Source organism: Notolabrus celidotus, chromosome 7 (genome assembly GCF_009762535.1).
Source record: "Notolabrus celidotus isolate fNotCel1 chromosome 7, fNotCel1.pri, whole genome shotgun sequence".
Taxonomy (NCBI): Eukaryota; Metazoa; Chordata; class Actinopteri; order Labriformes; family Labridae; genus Notolabrus; species Notolabrus celidotus.
In genome coordinates, this window is record NC_048278.1 from 36,140,911 (window position 1) to 36,160,298 (window position 19,388).

General features: G+C 45.8%; 1 protein-coding gene across 1 annotated transcript in view; it reads right to left on the reverse strand.

The window, feature by feature from the left end:
* Positions 1–1,556: 1,556 nt before the first annotated feature.
* Positions 1,557–19,388, reverse strand: part of LOC117815597 (B-cell receptor CD22-like) — a 28,395-nt gene continuing 10,563 nt past the window's right edge. Inside the window, exons 7-9 of the mRNA XM_034687405.1 lie at positions 12,459–12,540; positions 12,147–12,210; positions 1,557–1,908 (exon numbers count right to left, since the gene is read on the reverse strand). Coding sequence (XP_034543296.1) covers positions 1,645–1,908; positions 12,147–12,210; positions 12,459–12,540 — 410 coding nt within the window. The 3' untranslated portion in view covers positions 1,557–1,644. The remainder of the gene's footprint in view (positions 1,909–12,146; positions 12,211–12,458; positions 12,541–19,388) is intronic.

Here is a 19,388-nt window from a genome sequence, read left to right on the forward strand (position 1 = left end):
CATCAGCTAGCAGGACTGCAGTTGTGGTCACCCTCTTCCTGTTTGTCCTTATGTGTGACAACAGTAAAAAACTCCCTACAGTCAGTCTCTTACTGTGTTCTCTCTGTAATGTGTATTAATAGAGACTGATCTTCTAGTACGTATGCTACCCTGCAGTCTCACATGTAAATTAGGCATTTGAACCTGATTGTATATAAAAAGGAGAAGAGCATGGTAACATAAATAACTATAGTAGGCACATGAAAAGAGGAAGTGAGGGCAAGTGAGGGTGTTACTACGGCAGCCATTGGGGTGTCCCTCCATGCCCGCATGGCCTGGTCCATCGGTCGCGGGGCGTGGCTGGGGGGGAGTGGTCGGGCCGGCTGGGGGGGCGGGGGGGATTGGCCCTGCCCCCTCCACCCTCCCCCACTCCGGCGTGCCGGTTGGTGGGCTGTGGTCCGAGTCCTGCCCGGCTGCCTGGCTGTCTGCTCCTGGTGCTGGGCTCCTTCGGGCTCCTTTGGCTCTGTCTTGGGGGGCTGTGGAGGCGTTCCTTGGGGGGGCTGCGGGATCTCTCCCCCCTCGCCCCCCTTTCCTCCTGCTGGGTGACCTGGGGGTGCCTGTTTGCTTCCGGCCTGGGTCCTTGGCTGGTCCCCTGGCCTGGGTCTCCCGCAGTGCGTTGGGTCCTTCGGCCTGACTGCTCTCGCGGCCCGGGTGCTGGGCTGAACCGCTCAGCTGATCTGACCCAAGTGGTATCATCTGCACCAGTGGTGGTCTTGTCACACAAATAGAGCACAGCACAGCGGCAACCCTCTGCGACCCAAGCTTCAGTAATGATTGTGGACACTAAGGGTTGCTTAATCATTAGTATCACCGCACAATGTTTTTGGCGTCATGGTGAGATGGTCCCTCTCCATCTAAGTGTCTTAGGTCTCTCTCTTCTTCTCTTTCCCTGTCTCTTTGTGTATCTTTGTGTATTCTTTCTTTTACTTTATTTATTTATTTATTTGGCCCACCTAGGTGTGCACGCCCTCTTTTACAGAACATGATATTAGCTGTCAATAAAAGATAGGCGAGAGTTCTAAGAGGGATGGTGATGGTTGCATGCACACAGTCACAAGCGCTAGCACTTTTCCATGAAAAATAAAAATCATCCACTAGATCTTCAAATCTGCAGACGTGGGGAGTAAAACCGACCTTTGTGTTTATTAAGACAGCCTACAACTAGCATGCCTCCCTCTTAAGCTCCTTGTTAGCACACGTGTGCAGGGAATGAAAAACGGAGGAGGGGTTGAGTTGTATTTTATACAGTCTATGGGCTGAACAAGCTCCAAGCTCTGACTTCCTGTTACAGACCGGATGGCGTTGTGACGTATGAAAAACACTGAAAACTGAAACGGCTCGTTTCAGCACACATTTACAGAAAGGTGGAGAAATCAGAACAGGGGCAGAATGGATTCTTTTCATTTTCAGGGGGTTTGTAGACAGGGACACAGATTGCAGGGAGAGAACCATTAAAAAGTCAATTTTTGCATGATATGTCACCTTTAATGCTGTATTAGGAGTTATATTACATCAGTTATTTGCTTAAATATACAACACGTTTCATGTAAATACAAAGCTGCAGATTCACTATTTCTAAATGTTGCAGAAACGCTCCCATCCTGCTCAGCTCCGGGCAGAAGTGGGCTTGTTAATAGTGATAGCGTCATATACAACATCCTGATTCTCTTGCAGCTGGTGTCCGTGTTGTTGAACTGGTCTGACGCAGGAGTAGAGAGGCTCTGGTTGAACTGGTCTGACGCAGGAGTAGAGAGGCTCTGGTTGAACTGGTCTGACGCAGGAGTAGAGAGACTCTGGCGGGTTTGTGATGAACTGAACGCTGGAATAATGAAGGTCCTGCTCCTCTTGCGTGCTCTGAGGAGGAAGGCACTGTTAGGATGAAAAAGATGGGAGATGTTGATTGTAATGATCAGAGACTTGGCAGGGATATTAGTGGCTTTACATTGGGGTTTGTTTTTCAGTAGTTATGCAGCTTTTTGCCTGTGATTCGTCAGTTTTGCGCTCCCCATACAAAAAAATGGCGGCAGTGGACACGGCCCCTTATTCAGGATTTAGACTTTTGATTCTTTCTCACCTGTTCCTGGGTGTCACCTGCTGTCTCTCCAATCTCAGCTGATCGCTTTGAGGCTCTCTTTTTTCTGTGTAGGAGCATTTTAAAAAATGAACGAAGCATTAAACTCTGAATACTGACTGATTTGATTTTTATTGATTTAATGAAATGGGAAGAAAACTCTAAGCATGTGAAGTTCCATGAAGACACATTTCGGCGGTTATCCCCAGAAGTTGTGGATAACTTTAGACCGCTTTGTTGTTTATCAAAACTTTTAACCAATGCGACCCATGTGACCCCTAATAGACTATAATCGAATCAAAGCAAACTGCTTACCTTATCAGGATGAATACAACAAGGAGTAAGATGACAAAGACTACAGCAAGGCTTGTTCCAACAGCTGTTGATTTCCATGCTCCTGGGTAAAGGTGATAAAGTGACAACACTGACAATTAGCTGGACTGTTAGAGAAACTTTAAGTCTACTAAAGTACAAATGACGCTCTCGTGTGAGTTCAGTCAGGAAGACTAAACTAAGCATGCAGTTTCATTGTTCATTTGGTTTATTTGGTGTGGTTGAGGGTTGACACCATCAACCACACCACCCTCCTCTCTCGTCTACAATCAACTCTACACATTACTAGCACTGCACTCTCCTGGATCAAATCATACCTCCCAGACAGACACACTAATTCATCAATATGAACAACTGCACCTCCCCTACAGCTCCCCTGCCCCAGGGCATCCCCCAGGGTTCGGTGCTTGGTCCCCTCCTCTTTATTCTCTACATTCTCCCAATCAGTAAAATCACCCGTCGTCACAGTCTCCGCTTCCACTGCTACACTGACGACATCCAACTTTACATCTCCACCAATTCCTTTACTGCTCCAACCCTCTCCACCCTGACCAACTGCCTGACCGAAATTAAATCCTGGATGCAAAAAAAACGACCTCCACTGAGAAAAATCTGACCTCTGATTCATCGGCCACCAACAACTTCAACCTAATGCTTCCCTTACTCCGTCCTCACATGTTCACAACCTAGGTCCATCTCTCTCCTTCTCCACCGCTGAAACCCTGATCCACGCCTTTATCACTTCCAGATTCCACTACTGCAATAGCATCCTCCACGGCCTTCCTTCCAAACAACTCAACAAACTACAACCCGCTCCTGTGACCACATCACCCCTGTCCTCCAAAACCTCCACTGGCTCCCTATCAGACAGCAAATACATTTTAAAATCCTCCTCCTCACCCAGAAAGCCCTCCATAACCAGGCCCCCTCCTACCTCACCAACCTGCTCCACCACCACACACCCTCCTGTAACCTCCGATCCCCCAACGCCCACCTCCTCTCTCTACCACCTGACATCAACCACCGAACCTGGGGGGTAGAGCTTTCTCTATCACCGCCCCCACTCTCTGGAACGCCTTACCACTTAATATTTGAAACTGTCCCAACCTGTCCACTTTCAAAACCCTCACTAAAACCAACCTATTTACTACTGCTTTTAAATGTATTTTATGATTTCCATTCATGTTTTTATTCATCTGTTTATATGATGTTCTAAAAATATCATTGTTGGCATCCAATTCCTTGTTAACCCAAGTTCCTAGTCATCCCAGAACAGATGTGGTCAGAGCACTTTCTCAAAGACGGTTTAATAAGTGTCTCTCTTCTGTTAACGTTACATCAGTGAATGTGTTTTGATCACTGCTGTTGTCAGTGTAAAGAAAATGGAAACTAACCTGCCACAGCAATCAGAAGAAAGGTGGAGTTCTGACGTCCTATTCCATTATGGGCTTCACAGTAATAATTCCCACTGTGTTCAGCTCTGGATTCAGTGATGATGAAGACCGGTCCTACAGCTTTTGGTGAGTCTTCATTCTCCTTGTACCAGGTGTAGTTAGCTGCTGGGTTAGCATCACTGCTACAGGTCAAATTCACTGAACTGCCCTCCATTATCTCACCAGAAGGACTCACTGACACGGAGGGAAGCTGTGGAGCATCTGGAGGAGACATGGGGGGAGAAATTCATGATCAAATGTTCCATGGATCTCCCAACGTAGAGAAAGACTTAAGCATCTCAGTTTCATACTAGGAACACACTGGCTCAGGCTTGGACCAGCTCTTAGTTATGCTGCTATAGGCTTAGACTGCTGGGGGGGAAGTATCTCGGGGTCTTGTCCATGAGTGAGGATAAAATGGAGAGTGAGATTGACAGGCAGCTTGGTGCAGCGGACGTTGTACCGGACCGTTGTGGTGAAGAGGGAGCTGAGCCGGAAGGCAAAGCTTTCAATTTACCAGTCATCTACGTTCCAACCCTCACCTATGGTCATGAGCTGTTGGTCATGACCGAAAGAATAAGATCTTGGATACAAGTGGCTGAAATGAGTTTCCTCCAAAGGGTGTCTGGGCTCAGCCTTAGAGAGAGGGTCAGGAGCTCAGACATCCGGAGGGAGCTCGGGGTAGAGCCACTGCTCCTTGGCGTTGAAAGGAATCAGCTGAGGTGGTTTGGGCATCTGATAAGGATGCCTCCCGGGCGCCTCCCCTTAGAGGTGATCCAGGCACGTCCAACTGGGAGAAGGCCCAGAGGACGACCCAGAACTTGGTGGAGGGATTATATGTCCCACCTGGTCTGGGATCGCCTCGGGGTTCCCAAGAGGAGCTGGAAAGTGTTTCTGGTGAGAGGGATGTCTGGGTCAATTTGCTTGGACTGCTACCTCCGTGACCCGACCCCGGATAAGCGGAAGACAATGGATGGATAGATGGATGGACTTCATTTTCATTTTCAGGCCCATAGAGCTGGGATAAGCCAGGGTGAAGTCTCTGAATAACTTACTGTTAAAAGTGAAACAGAGACTCAGCAGAAATGTATTGTCACTAGGAGGATATGATGAACCAGGAAATTACTATTTAGCAAACATATCTGGAGGGGGGGAATTTGTGGCACTTGATAACTACACGCTCTTTTTTTGAGCTGTTCTTGAAAGTGAATTTATCCTGCAGGGTCAGTAAAGCTTATCTTTAAACCTCCTCATTCAGACATTTAGGCTGTTTGTTGGTTTTTTACTCACATTTGACATCGATAAAGACGGGTTCAGATGTTCTCTTTCCCAGCTCGTTCTCAGCTGTACAGCGATACTCTCCAGAGTCAGAGGGCTGGATGGAAGTGAAGACAAGTTGTGGTTCTTCCCTGGGCAGTGTTTGGTTCCTCTTGAGCCAGGTGTAGTTAGCTTCTCTGTTAGCATCACTGCTACATTTCAGAGTGACTGAACTGCCATTCGTTATTTCACCAGGAGGACTTACCGACACAGAGGGAGCCTTCAGAGCATCTAAAGTAGGATGGTGGAGAAACACATATAAGACCCAGATGCCCTTAATGCTGTGATGCAAAGAAAACAGTTCTCAGAAAGCAGAGCAAACTCACACACTGAGGGAGAGACAGACTTCTCAAGTCCTTTCAGAGCACAAGAGATGAAGTCTCCTGGGAGAAACCGGTTCTCATGAGAGGACTTTTCCTCATTCTGGATTTTCTTTCCATTCTTAAACCAGATGTATGAGATGTCACCAGCAGGAGGGCAGCTGTGGTGACACCTCAGCACTGCTTCAGTGTAATCCTGGTGGACTGTTACCGAGGTTACCTGCACCTGCAGAGCTGGACACATGAGGAACAACACAACATATCAACAGATGACTGTGACAGTGCTTACATTGTAATCTTTGTAGTTAGAGTATCTTAGTTCAAGACTTCAGTGACTTCAACAAACACAAACAAAAGTTTGAATCATAGAATCAAAGAATTTGTCATGAGTGAAGTGTATTCAGCTTAATAATCAAAGTGAGGGAAAGGAGCCTTAATAGAAGGTGGTAAAAGCTTGTGTGGTACTGCTGTACCAGGTGTGTTCTTCAGTACCTGTGACAGTCAGAGTTGAACCAGGGAAACTGTTTCCCCAATCAGAGCGCAATGTTTTGAACTTAAAGCGATACTCTGCTGAATCGCTCTCTCTCAGGTCAGAGATTCTCAGAGTGGAGTGTGCTCTCAAAATGTCAAAGACCAGAACACGACCTGCATACTGGGAGTCTGCTTTTAGGTCCTGAGGCTGTGTTTGAGTCTGCCAGTGATGACTACGTGCAGGACTGAACCAAAAGACTGTCTTAAGACCCTGATAAGGGTTGTATGTGCATGAAATGTTGACTGATGAGCCTTTTAGGGCACAGATCCTCCTCTTGTCGTACGTCACCCTGTTGCAGACTCCACCATCGACACCTAAAATAATAAAGAAAGTATTTTTGATTTTGTGTTGGAAAAATAAATTACCTTCACATGTAGACCTGATAAATGGTGGTTAATGCACATATTTTAAATTCATGCTCAAGCTAGTATTGTTAAAGCAACAAGGGAAGCTAAGAGGAAACGGTCCCTGGCTGTTAGCAGTCAGACAGTCAAGAGCTTTTTAATCATGATTGTTAAAAACAACACATCTCACATTCTCACAGGACATTAACTAAAACTCTCAGAGATTATTGATCCACCGGCTGCTACTGAATTGTGAGCAGTCAAAGTAAACAGTCTGGTTCCAGGCACCAGCAGATGGTGATGTTAAACTCACACACTGAAGGAGAAGGGGAATCCTCATGTCCTTTCAGAGCACAGGCGTAGCTGTGTTCATTATCTAAGGATACTGAAACCGAAGACGTTTCTGTCTGAATCTTCTCTCCGTTCTTGAACCAGATGTAGGACAGCTGACCAGCTGGACTGCAGCTGCTGTGACACTTCAGCTCTTTGGTCACCTTCACCTGTAGAGCTGGATATTTGAGCAAGAATCACAAAAAGTCTTTAACATTAACAGTAAAAAGACATTCTGGTGACTGTAAAATAACAACACTGTTTAGTTACATGTCTGATGTCTACGCCTAATGTCTGCTAACTCTTTGATATCCACCCTCTTATCTTATCCAAGATCTGGTCATCAAAATTGAGGATTCAAAACTGCAGTCCACAGACCACAGCGTCTATGTTTACATCTTATATAGGCAACAGTCTGTGGGATGAGCTGTGATATGCAATGTGGTAACTGTGCTATGATGGGAGTACTCTGATCTAAAAGGCACCTCTTATGATTCAGTCATTTCAGTGTGATGCCATCGTCAGGACCAGCAGAAACAGCTGTCTGAATACCAGAACCAAGACTAGATCAGGGTACTAAGACAGCTGGTTCAGTCTGTCATCTATATCTGTGCTTTAAATGAGCTTAGATCTTCATAAGGACACTCAGTTAAAGATCTTACCTGTGACAGACAAAGAAACTCCAGGTGACCCAGTCAAGCTCTGATCCGGTTTGTTTGTTCTCAGTGTGAACTTGTACTCAGCTGAGTCGCTCTCTCTCAGGTCTTTGATTCTCAGAGTGCAGCCGTTCTCACGAAAGTGATACTCCACACGACCTGTGTAGTCTGAGTCTGATCTCAGGTCCACAGGGCCATTTCCATTCATTTCTCTGAACCAGGAAGCAACAACCACAGCATGCTCATTCCATCTGGGTGGATATGTGTAGGTGCAAGGTATGTCCACTGTTGATCCTTTAGGGGCACAGATCTGAGTAGAAGAGTAAGTCACTCCTGAGCCATGCTGACCGTGTACCACTGTAACAGAAAGCAGATTAGAAACTATAATCATGACCGTGACTATTCATTTTGATTGTTTATGGAGGCTGATGTAAATCATGATAAGAGAAAAGAACTCAGGCCCATCCTGTCTGAAGCCTGATTTATACCTCTGTCAAATTAACGGCGTAGCCTACGCCGGGGGTTCAAATTGAAGTGTTATCTGTTTATCACTATGGGACAGGTCTGAAGTTGTTTTACAATACAAACAGTTCCAAGGGCAACTAAGAGTGCAAATGGTAGTAAGCATGTGCTTTAGTGATGGGAAGTTCGGCTCTTTTCAGAGAGCCGGCTCTTTTGACTCGGCTGTTGAAAACTCTCTACGTACAGTGTTTGTATGAGAAGCATTATAATTGACAAATTTTGTGCATTTATTCTGTTATAAAACCATTCTTACCCTAACCCGAGGGTTAGGATTAGGATTAGGATTAGGGATTGATAACAGAAAATAACTCAGGCCCATCCTGTCTTAGAATCATGCTGGAAACCTAGACCATGCATGTGGTACTTCTCAATCCGGAAGCATCTACCAACTTCTAGGGACATCCTGTGTTTGTTGCATGCAGATATCTATTAATAGACAAGCATTAGAATCAAACTGTGGTTAGATGACTGCCGATGGGGGCAGAGAGGCTCTCTGCTCAATTTGTTTGCATATCAACAACTTTAAATCTTAATGTCACTTTAGAGTTACTATAGATCTTCCCAGGAGTTCTTGAGGTTCTTCTGGATTCGTTGCTAAAGATGGCCTGTTGGGCGTGCCTGACTTCAGCTGCTAAAATTATAAATATCATTCTTCCCTTTAGTATCATTACTGTAAATGTTAATGCATCTTAGAGCTGCTCAACCTTAGCTGATATTATCAACTTTAACACTCCTCCCTGTTTTAACAGCATGATAGTGGTTGATGTTTAAAATAGGCTGATCAGTGGATTGTCATACTTCCTGTTCCTGCTTGTACCACTCATATGTTTGACGTTTACTATGTTGCCATTGTAGCCATGAATGTGTTGTATCTGTTGTTGTAGTTTCTTTAGTTGTTCCTCTATTTGCTTGAGATAAAACTTGTTATATACTGCTGCCATAAAAACACACAAAACCTTTCGTCTATAAAAAAGGCTTATCTGAGGACTTTTATCAGCTATAAAACTTGTTCTAAAGATGCATTGATTCAGCTTACAGAGACTTCAGCAAAGACAAAGGCTTAAAAGACTTCGTCTTCAGATTTGATATGAAAATGGAGACGTAGTTACCTGTTATAGAGAGAAGGAAGATGACTAATCCACTCTTAGTTGCTGATGAACTCATCGCTTCTCCTTTCACCTCTGGGTGGGTTCAAAGGTATTAAGGTATGACAAGATAAATCAAATTCACAAGATATATCGCATCAGATGCTTCCAGTTGTTGCCTTGACTTGTCACGCTCGTTGATGGCCAGGCGTGTGAACAGGAGACAGAGACGGGCTGTTAAAATACACCCAACTTCCTTCCTCTTCACAGTTTTGATCGTCTTTGTGAAGCACACACCAAAAGCATGTGACAAAGATGACTTCAGTATCCTCATGTGGCCTGCTGTCACTGAACATCATACAAAATCCACCACCTCAACAATACTATTTATTATTATTATCTTACTTACAACCATAACATAATGCTCCATGATATATCACGTTCACAATGTCTGCAAAACTACTCAAAATGCAAGACTCGTCTTACTCATGTTACTATTTTAGGTTTTATATTTCTTTAATATTCATTTCTTTGTAATACAAGGACACTTTAAGCTGTATTCAAAAGAATGCATTACTTTGTAGACTCAGATACACATTTCTGAGGTTGTATTAATACTTTTCACATCAGCTAGCAGGACTGCAGTTGTGGTCACCCTCTTCCTGTTTGTCCCTATGTGTGACTACAGTAAAAAACTCCCTACAGTAAGTCTCTTACTGTGTTCTCTCTGTAATGTGTATTAATAGAGACTGATCTTCTAGTACGTATGCTACCCTGCAGTCTCACATGTAAATTAGGCATTTGAACCTGATTGTATATAAAAAGGAGAAGAGCATGGTAACATAAATAACTATAGTAGGCACATGAAAAGAGGAAGTGAGGGCAAGTGAGGGTGTTACTACGGCAGCCATTGGGGTGTCCCTCCATGCCCGCATGGCCTGGTCCATCGGTCGCGCGGCGTGGCTGGGGGGGAGTGGTCGGGCCGGCTGGGGGGGCGGAGGGGATTGGCCCTGCCCCCTCCACCCTCCCCCACTCCGGCGTGCCGGTTGGCGGGCTGTGGTCCGGGTCCTGCCCGGCTGCCTGGCTCTCTGCTCCTGGTGCTGGGCCCCTTGGGCTCCTTTGGCTCTGTCTTGTGGGGCTGTGGGGGCTGGTGTCCCCGTCACCCTCCATCCCTCTGCTGTCCCCTCCGTTGCGGGAGCCTGGTCCGCGGCCACCCTCGGGGCCGGGTTTCCCGATGGTCCCCTCGCGGTCCTCTCGGGAGGGTGGGGTGGCGCGCAGCTGGGGGGGTGTTACTACGGCAGCCATTGGGGTGTCCCTCCATGCCCGCACGGCCTGGTCCATCGGTTGCGGGGCGCGGCTGGGGGGCGTGGCTGGGGGGAGTGGTCGGGCCGGCTGGGGGGGGGGATTGGCGGGCTGTGGTCGGGGGATTGGCCCTTCCCCCTCCACCCTCCCCACACTCCGGCGTGCCGGTTGGCGGGCTGTGGTACGGGTCCTGCCCGGCTGCCTGGCTGTCTGCTCCTGGTGCTGGGCCCCTTCGGGCTCCTTTTGCTCTGTCTTGGGGGGCTGTGGGGGCGGTGTTGTGGAGGCGTTCCTTGGGGGGCTGCGGGATCTCTCCCCCTCGCCCCCCTTTCCTCCTGCTGAGTGACCTGGGGGTCACCCTGGGTGCCCTTGCGGTGTCTGTTTGCTTCCGGTCTGGGTCCTTGGCTGGTCCCCTGGCCTGGGTCTCCCGCGGCGGGTTGGGTCCTTCGGCCTGACTGCTCTCGCGGTCCGGGTGCTGGGCTGAACCGCTCAGCTGATCTGACCCAAGTGGTGTCATCTGCACCAGTGGTGGTCTTGTCACACAAATAGAACACAGCACGGGGGCAATCCTCTGCGACCCAAGCTTCAGTAATGATTGTGGACACTAAGGGTTGCTTAATCATTAGTATCACAGCACGGAGTTTTTGGCGTCATGGTGAGATGGTCCCTCTCCATCTAAGTGTCTTAGGTCTCTCTCTCCTTCTCTTTCCATGCCCCTTTGTGTATCTTTGTGTAATCTTTCTTTTACTTTATTTATTTATTTATTTTTGGTCCACCTAGGTGTTCACGCCCTCTTTTACAGAACATGATATTAGCTGTCAATAAAAGTTAGGCCAGAGTTCTAAGAGGGATGATGATGGTCGCATGCACACAGTCACAAGCGCTAGCACTTTTCCATGAAAAATAAAAATCATCCACTAGATCTTCAAATCTGCAGACGTGGGGAGTAAAACCGACCTTTGTGTTTATTAAGACAGCCTACAACTAGCATGCCTCCCTCTTAAGCTCCTTGTTAGCACACATGTGTGCAGGTAATGAAAAACGGAGGAGGGGTTGAGTTGTATTTTATACAGTCTATGGGCTGAACAAGCTCCAAGCTCTGACTTCCTGTTACAGACCGGATGGCGTTGCGAGGTATGAAAAACACTGAAAACTGAAACGGCTGGTTTCAGCACACATTTACAGAAAGGTGGAGAAATCAGAACAGGGGCAGAATGGATTCTTTTCATTCTCGGGGGGTTTGTAGACAGGGACACATATTTCAGGTAGAGAACCATTAAAAAGTCGATTTTGCATGATATGTCACCTTTAATGCTGTATTAGGAGTTATATTACATCAGTTATTTGCTTAAATAAACAACACGTTTCATGTAAATACAAAGCTGCAGATTCACTATTTCTAAATGTTGCAGAAACGCTCCCATCCTGCTCAGCTCCGGGCAGAAGTGGGCTTGTTAATAGTGATAGCGGCATATACAACATCCTGATTCTCTTGCAGCTGGTGTCCGTGTTGTTGAACTGGTCTGACGCAGGAGTAGAGAGACTCTGGTTGAACTGGTCTGACGCAGGAGTAGAGAGACTCTGGCTCTGGGTTTGTGATGAACTGAACAATGGAATAATGAAGGTCCTGCTCCTCTTGAGTGCTCTGAGAAGGAAGGCACTGTTAGGATGAAAAAGATGGGAGATGTTGATTGTAATGATCAGAGACTTGTCAGGGATATTAGTGGCTTTACATTGGGGTTTGTTTTTCAGTGGTTATGCAGCTTTTTGCCTGTGATTCGTCAGTTTTGCGCTGCCCATACAAAAAAATGGCGGCAGTGGACACGGCCCCTTATTCAGGATTTAGACTTTTGATTCTTTCTCACCTGTTCCTGGGTGTCACCTGCTGTCTCTCCATTCTCAGCTGATCGCTTTGAGGCTCTCTTTTTTCTGTGTGGGAGCATTTTAAAAAATGAAGGAAGCATTAAACTCTGAATACTGACTGATTTGATTTTTATTGATTTAATGAAATGGGAAGAAAACTCTAAGCATGTGAAGTTCCATGAAGACGCATTTTGGAGGTTATCCCCAGAAGTTCTAGATAACTTGAGACCGCTTTGTTGTTTATCAAAACTTTTAACCAATGCGACCCATGTGACCCCTAATAGACTATAATCGAATCAAAGCAAACTGCTTACCTTATCAGGATGAATACAACGAGGAGTAAGATGACAAAGACTACAGCAAGGCTTGTTCCAACAGCTGTTGATGTCCATGCTCCTGGGTAAAGGTGATAAAGTGACAACACTGACAATTAGCTGGACTGTTAGAGAAACTTTAAGTCTACTAAAGTACAAATGAAGCTCTCGTGTGAGTTCAGTCAGGAAGACTAAACTCAGCATGCAGTTTCATTGTTCATTTGGTTTATTTGGTGTGGTTGAGGGTTGACACCATCAACCACACCACCCTCCTCTCTCGTCTACAATCAACTCTACACATTACTAGCACTGCACTCTCAAGGATCAAATCATACCTCCCAGACAGACACCAATTCATCAATATGAACAACTGCACCTCCCCCACAGCTCCCCTGCCCCAGGGCATCCCCCAGGGTTCGGTGCTTGGTCCCCTCCTCTTTATTCTCTACATTCTCCCAATCAGTAAAATCACCCGTCGTCACGGTCTCCGCTTCCACTGCTACACTGACGACATCCAACTTTACATCTCCACCAATTCCTTTACTGCTCCAACCCTCTCCACCCTGACCAACTGCCTGACCGAAATTAAATCCTGGATGCAAAAAAAACGACCTCCACTGAGAAAAATCTGACCTCTGATTCATCGGCCACCAACAACTTCAACCTAATGCTTCCCTTACTCCGTCCTCACATGTTCACAACCTCGGTCCATCTCTCTCCTTCTCCACCGCTGAAACCCTGATCCACGCCTTTATCACTTCCAGATTCCACTAGTGCAATAGCATCCTCCACGGCCTTCCTTCAAAACAACTCAACAAACTACAACCCGCTCCTGTGACCACATCACCCCTGTCCTCCAAAACCTCCACTGGCTCCCTATCAGACAGCAAATACATTTTAAAATCCTCCTCCTCACCCAGAAAGCCCTCCATAACCAGGCCCCCTCCTACCTCACCAACCTGCTCCACCACCACACCCCCTCCAGTAACCTCCGATCCTCCAACACCCACCTGCTCTCTCTACCACCTGACATCAACCACCGAACCTGGGGGGTAGAGCTTTCTCTATCACCGCCCCCACTCTCTGGAACGCCTTACCACTTAACATTTGAAACTGTCCCAACCTGTCCCCTTTCAAAACCCTCACTAAAACCAACCTATTTACTACTTCTTTTAAATGTATTTTATGCTTTTCATTCATGTTTTTATTCATCTGTTTATATGATGTTCTAAAAATATCATTGTTGGCATCCAATTCCTTGTTAACCCAAGTTCCTAGTCATCCCAGAACAGATGTGGTCAGAGCACTTTCTCAAAGACGGCTTAATAAGTGTCTCTCTTCTGTTAACATTACATCAGTGAATGTTTTTTGATCACTGCTGTTGTCAGTGTAAAGAAAATGGAAACTAACCTGCCACAACAATCAGAAGTAAGGTGGAGTTATGACGTCCTATTCCATTATGGGCTTCACAGGAATAATTCCCACTGTGTTCAGCTCTGGATTCAGTGATGGTGAAGACCGGTCCTACAGCTTTTGGTGAGTCTTCATTCTCCTTGTACCAGGTGTAGTTAGCTGCTGGGTTAGCATCACTGCTACAGGTCAGATTCACTGAACTGCCCTCCACCACCTCAGCAGAAGGACTCACTGACACGGAGGGAAGCTGTGGAGCATCTGGAGGAGACATGGGGGGAGAAATTCATGAGCAAATGTTCCATGGATCTCCCAACGTAGAGAAAGACTTAAGCATCTCAGTTTCATACTAGCAACACACTGGCTCAGGCTTGGACCAGCTCTTAGTTATGCTGCTATAGGCTTAGACTGCTGGGGGGAAGTATCTCGGGGTCTTGTTCATGAGTGAGGATAAAATGGAGAGTGAGATTGACAGGCAGCTTGGCGCAGCGGACGTTGTACGTTGTATGTTGAGCTGGAAGGCAAAGCTTTCAATTTACCAGTCATCTACGTTCCAACTCTCACCTATGGTCATGAGCTGTTGGTCATGACCGAAAGAATAAGATCTTGGATACAAGCGGCTGAAATGAGTTTCCTCCAAAGGGTGGCTGGGCTCAGCCTTAGAGAGAGGGTCAGGAGCTCAGACATCCGGAGGGAGCTCGGGGTAGAGCCACTGCTCCTTGGCGTTGAAAGGAATCAGCTGAGGTGGTTTGGGCATCTGATAAGGATGCCTCCCGGGCGCCTCCCCTTAGAGGTGATCCAGGCACGTCCAACTGGGAGAAGGCCCAGAGGACGACCCAGAACTTGGTGGAGGGATTATATGTCCCACCTGGTCTGGGATCGCCTCGGGGTTCCCAGGAGGAGCTGGAAAGTGTTTCTGGGGAGAGGGATGTCTGGGTCAATTTACTTGGACTGCTACCTCCGTGACCCGACCCCGGATAAGCGGAAGAAAATGGATGGATAGATGGATGGACTTCATTTTCATTTTCAGGCCAATAGAGCTGGGATAAGCCAGGGTGAAGTCTCTGAATAACTTACTGTTAACAGGGAAACTGAGACTCAGCAGAAATGTATTGTCACTAGGAGGATATGATGAACCAGGAAATGACTATTTAGCAAACATATCTGGAGGGGGGATTTTGTGGCACTTGATAACTACATACTCTTTTTGTGAGCTGTTCTTGAAAGTGAATTTATCCTGCGGGGTCAGTAAAGCTTATCTTTAAACCTCCTCATTCAGACATTTAGGCTGTTTGTTGGTTTTTTACTCACATTTGACATCGATAAAGACGGGTTCAGATGTTCTCTTTCCCAGCTCGTTCTCAGATGTACAGCGATACTCTCCAGAGTCAGAGGGCTGGATGGAAGTGAAGACAAGTTGTGGTTCTTCACTGGGCAGTGTTTGGTTCCTCTTGAGCCAGGTGTAGTTAGCTTCTCTGTTAGCATCACTGCTACATTTCAGAGTGACTGAACTGCCATTCGTTATTTCACCAGGAGGACTTACCGACACAGAGGGAGCCTTCAGAGCATCTAAAGTAGGAAGGTGGAGAAACAAATATAAGACCAAGATGCCCTTAATGCTGTGATGCAAAGAAAACAGTTCTCAGAAAGCAGAGCAAACTCACACACTGAGGGAGAGACAGACTTCTCAAGTCCTCTCAGAGCACAAGAGATGGAGTCTCCTGGGTAAAACCAGTTCTCATGAGAGGACTTTTCTTCATTCTGGATTTCGTTTCCATTCTTAAACCAGATGTATGACATGTCACCAGCAGGAGAGCAGCTGTGGTGACACCTCAGCACTGCTTCAGTGTAATCCTGGTGGACTGTTACTGAGGTTACCTGCACCTGCAGAGCTGGACACATGAGGAACACAACATATCAACAGATGACTGTGACAGTGCTTACATTGTAATCTTTATAGTTGGAGCATCTTAGTTCAAGACTTCAGTGACTTCAACAAACACAAACAAAAGTTTGAATCATAGAATCAAAGAACTTGTCATGAGTGAAGTGTATTCATCTTAATAATAAAAACATCTCTGAAGGAGAGGAGCCTTAATAGAAGGTGATAAAAGCTTGTGTGGTGCTGCTGTACCAGGTGTGTTCTTCAGTACCTGTGACAGTCAGAGTTGTACCAGGGAAACTGTTCCCCCAATCCGAGTGCGGTCGTTTGAACTTAAAGCGATACTCTGCTGAATCGCTCTCTCTCAGGTCAGAGATTGTCAGAGTGGAGCGTCCTCTCTCTGTTTCAAAGACCTGAACACGACCTACATACTGGGAGTCTTCTTTTAGGTCCTCAGGCGGTGTTTGAGTCTGCCAGTGAGGACTACGTGCAGGACTGAACCAAAAGACCGAATTAGGAGCCCAATAACTGTAGTATGTGCATGAAATGTCCACTGATGAGCCTTTTAGGGCACAGATCCTCCTCTTGTTGTACGTCACCCTGTTGCAGTATTCCCCATAGACACCTAAAATAATAAAGAAAGCCTTTTTGATTTTGTGTTGGCAAAATAAATTACCTTCACATGTAGACCTGCTAAATGGTGGTTAATGCACATGCTTTAAATTCATGCTCAAGCTTGTATTGTTAAAGCAAAGCTAAGAGGAAACAGTCACTGGCTGTTAGCAGTCAAACAGTCAAGAGCTTTTTAGCTATGTTTTATAAAAACAACACATCTCACATTCTCACAGGACTTTAACTATAACTCTCCACTAAAACTCTCAGAGATTATTGAGCCACCAGCAGCTGCTGAATTGTGAGCAGTCAAAGTAAACAGTCCGGTTCCAGGCACCAGCGGATGGTGATGTTAAACTCACACACTGAAGGAGAAGGAGAATCCTCATGTCCTTTCAGAGCACAGGCGTAGCTGTGTTCATTATCAGAGGATCCTGAAACCGAAGACGTTTCTGTCTGAATCTTCTCTCCGCTCTTGAACCAGATGTAGGACAGCTGACCAGCTGGACTGCAGCTGCTGTGACACTTCAGCTCTGCATAGCGAGAAGTCCAGTCAACTTTGATCACCTGCACCTGTAGAGCTGGATATTTTAGCCAGAATCACAAAAAGTCTTGAACATTAACAGTAAAAAGATATTCTGATGAGTGTACAAGGACAACACTGCTTAGTTTCATATCTGATGTCTACGCCTAATGTCTGCTAACTCTTTGATATCTACCCTCTTATCTTATCTGAGATCTGGCCATCAAACCTAAGGCTCAAAACTGCATTCCACAGACCACAGCGTCTATGTTTACATCTTGTATAGGCAACACTCTGTGGGATTAGCTGTCAAGTCTGGTAATCTTTCTATTTAACTACAGGGCAGGCTAAATAGAAAAAGCTAGCTAGCTAGCTGTTGGTTGCAACATGAAAACCCTTTAGGTGTGCTTTTTCTAGAGAAATCTGATCAACCAAATGGTATGACTAAACTGTGCTTCTGTGGTTATCAGTTCATGTTTGTCAGTACCTGTGACAGTCAGACTTGTAGAAGGTAAAACGCTGCTCCATTCAACACTCTTTGTTTTAAATGTGAAGTGATACTGGGCTGAATCGGTCTGTCTCAGGTCAGTGATCCTCAGAGTGGAGCGTCCTCTCTCTGTTTCAATAACTTGAATGCGAGCTCCAAACTGAGTGTCTTCTTTCAGGTCCTCAGGTCTTGCGGGGAACTTCCACTGTTGACTACGTTCAGGACTGAACCAGAACGTTGATGTAATGGCTGCAGAGCTGCTGTAAGTACAAGAAATGTCCACCGATGAGCCTTCGAATGCACAGATTCTTCTGTCAGTGTACGTCACTCTGTTGCAGTTTTCCCCTTCAACACCTGGAAGATAAAATCTTTGTCAACAGATTGTCAGAGACATACTTTTTAAGCTGTGATGCAGAGCGGGTTGAATTGATCCTGTGCAGCTTAATGAAAAACAGTTTGATAGGTTTATGTTTTATGGAATTGGTAAGTGGGGCAATCCTTGATTGGAACCCCACAGTCATTTGATAGAGCTATCGGTCCAATTAGTTACCAAATGGCGCTTTGTCAGTGGAGGACTGTGACGTAAACTCACACACTGCAGGAGAAGGAGAGCCCTCATGTCCTCTAAGAGCACAGGCGAAGCTGTCTGCAGGATAAACGACTCCTGAAAATGAGGATGTTTCTGTCGAAGTGGTCCGACCATTCCTGTACCAGATGTAGGAGAGATGAGCAGGTACATGACAGCTGCTGTGACACTTGAGCTCTGCCCAGCTTTGACCCTGGTAATCTGTTGAGTTAATCACTGTCACCTGTAGATCTGTAAAGAATAAGCATAGGTATAACTTCTATTCAGACACACATGTGAATACACAAAAGCAGCATTCAACACATCCGTATGTGATATTTTATGACTTGGGAATGTATTGCCCTGTATGGGTATTCACTTCCTTGAGCTTCTTAAATTTTGCAAAGTTACAATCAGATATGGAATTTAACAGCTTAGATCTTCATAAGGACACTCAGTTAAAGATCTTACCTGTGACAGACAAAGAAACTCCAGGTGACCCAGTCAAGCTCTGATCCGGTTTGTTTGTTCTCAATGTGAACTTGTACTCAGCTGAGTCGCTCTCTCTCAGGTCTTTGATTCTCAGAGTGCAGCCGTTCACATAAAATTGATACTCCACACGACCTGTGTAGTCTGAGTCTGATCTCAGGTCCACAGGGTCATTTCCATTCATTTCTCTGAACCAGGAAGCAACAACCACATCACGCTCATTCCATCTGGGTGGATATGTGTAGGTGCAGGGTATGTCCACTGTTGATCCTTTAGGGGCACAGATGTGAGTAGAAGAGTAAGTCACTCCTGAGCCATGCTGACCGTGTACCACTGTAACAGAAAGCAGATTAGAAACTATAATCATGACCGTGACTATTCATTGTGATTGTTTATGGAGGCTGATGTAAATCATGATAAGAGAAAAGAACTCAGGCCCATCCTGTCTGAAGCCTGATTTATACCTCTGCGTCAAATCGACGGCGTAGCCTACGCCGGGGGTTCAAATTGAAGTGTTATCTGTTTATCACTATGGTAGAGGTCTGAAGTATTTACATTGATACGTTGTACAACACAAATAGTTCCAAGGGCAACTAAGAGTGCAAATGGTAGTAAGCATGTGCTTTAGTGATGGGAAGTTCGGCTCTTTTCAGAGAGCCGGCTCTTTTGACTCGGCTATTGAAAACTCTTTACGTTCAGTGTTTGTATGAGAAGCATTATAATTGACAAATTTTGTGCATTTATTCTGTTATAAAACCATTCTTACCCTAACCCGAGGGTTAGGATTAGGATTAGGATTAGGGAATGATAACAGAAAATAACTCAGGCCCATCCTGTCTTAGAAACATGCTGGAAACCTAGACCATGCATGTGGTACTTCTCAATCCGGAAGCATCTACCAACTTCTAGGGACATCCTGTGTTTGTTGCATGCAGATATCTATTAATAGACAAGCATTAGAA